The sequence below is a fragment of the Neopelma chrysocephalum genome, unplaced genomic scaffold (assembly GCF_003984885.1).
Source record: "Neopelma chrysocephalum unplaced genomic scaffold, ASM398488v2 Primary Assembly neopelma1_88, whole genome shotgun sequence".
NCBI classification, from domain to species: Eukaryota; Metazoa; Chordata; class Aves; order Passeriformes; family Pipridae; genus Neopelma; species Neopelma chrysocephalum.
Window position 1 is genome coordinate 4,470,637 of NW_020897750.1, and position 1,397 is coordinate 4,472,033.

Here is a 1,397-nt window from a genome sequence, read left to right on the forward strand (position 1 = left end):
TATACTTGAAGTTAGCCTAACAATTGACCTTGGGCACCCGGAGGAACTCAGGGCAGGAAAGCACCGTTGCTGTAAATCACGGAGGAGCCAGTCCCAGTCAGGGAGGAGGGCTGCTGGCACTCCTGGGCCGCTCCCTCCTTCCCTCCAGTCCTCCCAGAAACATTCAAAACTAAACGAAATGCATCACAGGCAAACGTTTTATCTGGACTCAGCCTCTGGTTCCCGCCTAATGACTGAAACCCTCTGCACGCTGCTTGTGCAGGATGTTCCCTGCTCCACAGCAAGTGAAGTGCCTCGCTAGTTAACAGTGAGCTACCCTCTGCCTGCCACTGCTCCGGGTCATCCTTCTGCCACGGGTGAACTGGCCATTAACAACACCCATCCTGGCATCCCTGGTAACCGGGGGTCCTCCCTCCCCCGCACAAGCTGGCAGCGGGAGGTCGTGGCAGCGCAAAGGGGTGGACACAGTGGGGCGACAGCCCCCCAAACCACACCTGAGCACTAAAACACCACTCGTCCGAGCTGGGACAGAGTAAAGAAGTGTGGCGGCTCTTCGTTCGGGTGTGCACTGCTGATAAAATGCTGTCTGTCTGTCTGTTTGTTTTCAATGCCCACCTTGTCACTCCCAGTCGGATGAACTTTCCTAACCACCTCTTGAATACCTGCTTCCTGCACTGGTGCACCGCCTGCGCCGGTGGTGTCTTTTACTCTGCTTTCACGGGCTTCCACAACTAAAGGCCACTGAAACCCTTCTGTCCCGGGAGCGTTGGGAGCAGCCAGCAGGAGAGGTGCTGGCAGGAGAGATGCCGGCAGGAGAGATGCCGGCGGGAGGAATGCCGGCAGCAGAGGTGTGGGCAGGAGAGATGCCGGGGGGAGGAATGCCGGCAGCAGAGGTGTGGGCAGGAGAGGTGCGGGCAGGAGGAATGCCGGCAGCAGAGGTGCGGGCAGAAGAGATGCGGGCAGAAGAGGTGTAGATAGGAGGAATGCCGGCAGCAAAGGTGCTGGCAGGAGAGCTGCAGGCAGGAGGAATGCCGGCAGGAGGAATGCCGGCAGCAGAGGTACGGGCAGCAGCAGCCCGGGCAGGCTAGCGCGGCCGCGGGGACGCGCCGGGAGGCGGCCCCGGGCGGAGCCGGAGCCGGTGGCGGGGCCGGGCCCGGGGGCGGAGCGGGCGGCCGGGGGCCACCATTGGCTGTCGCTATGCGGTGCCGGCGGCCGCCCCCCGCCCGCCCGTCCCCGCCGCGCTGAGGGGCGCTGAGGGGCGCTGAGGGCGCAGCCGGCGGCGCGGCGGCTCCATGGAGGCGGCGGCGGCCGCAGCAACAGATGCGGCGGCGGCGCGTCCCTGCCGCCCGTAGCAGCTGCGGGGCCGCGCTGCGCGGGGGCCGCCGCGGCCCCTCATA

General features: G+C 65.1%; 1 protein-coding gene across 1 annotated transcript in view; it reads left to right on the plus strand.

Moving 5' to 3' along the window:
• The first annotated feature begins 983 nt into the window (after positions 1–983).
• The window catches only part of SCD5 (stearoyl-CoA desaturase 5), a 37,176-nt gene continuing 36,762 nt past the window's right edge, over positions 984–1,397 (plus strand). Inside the window, exon 1 of the mRNA XM_027692713.1 lies at positions 984–1,058. Within this exon, the coding sequence (XP_027548514.1) occupies positions 984–1,058 (75 nt within the window). The remainder of the gene's footprint in view (positions 1,059–1,397) is intronic.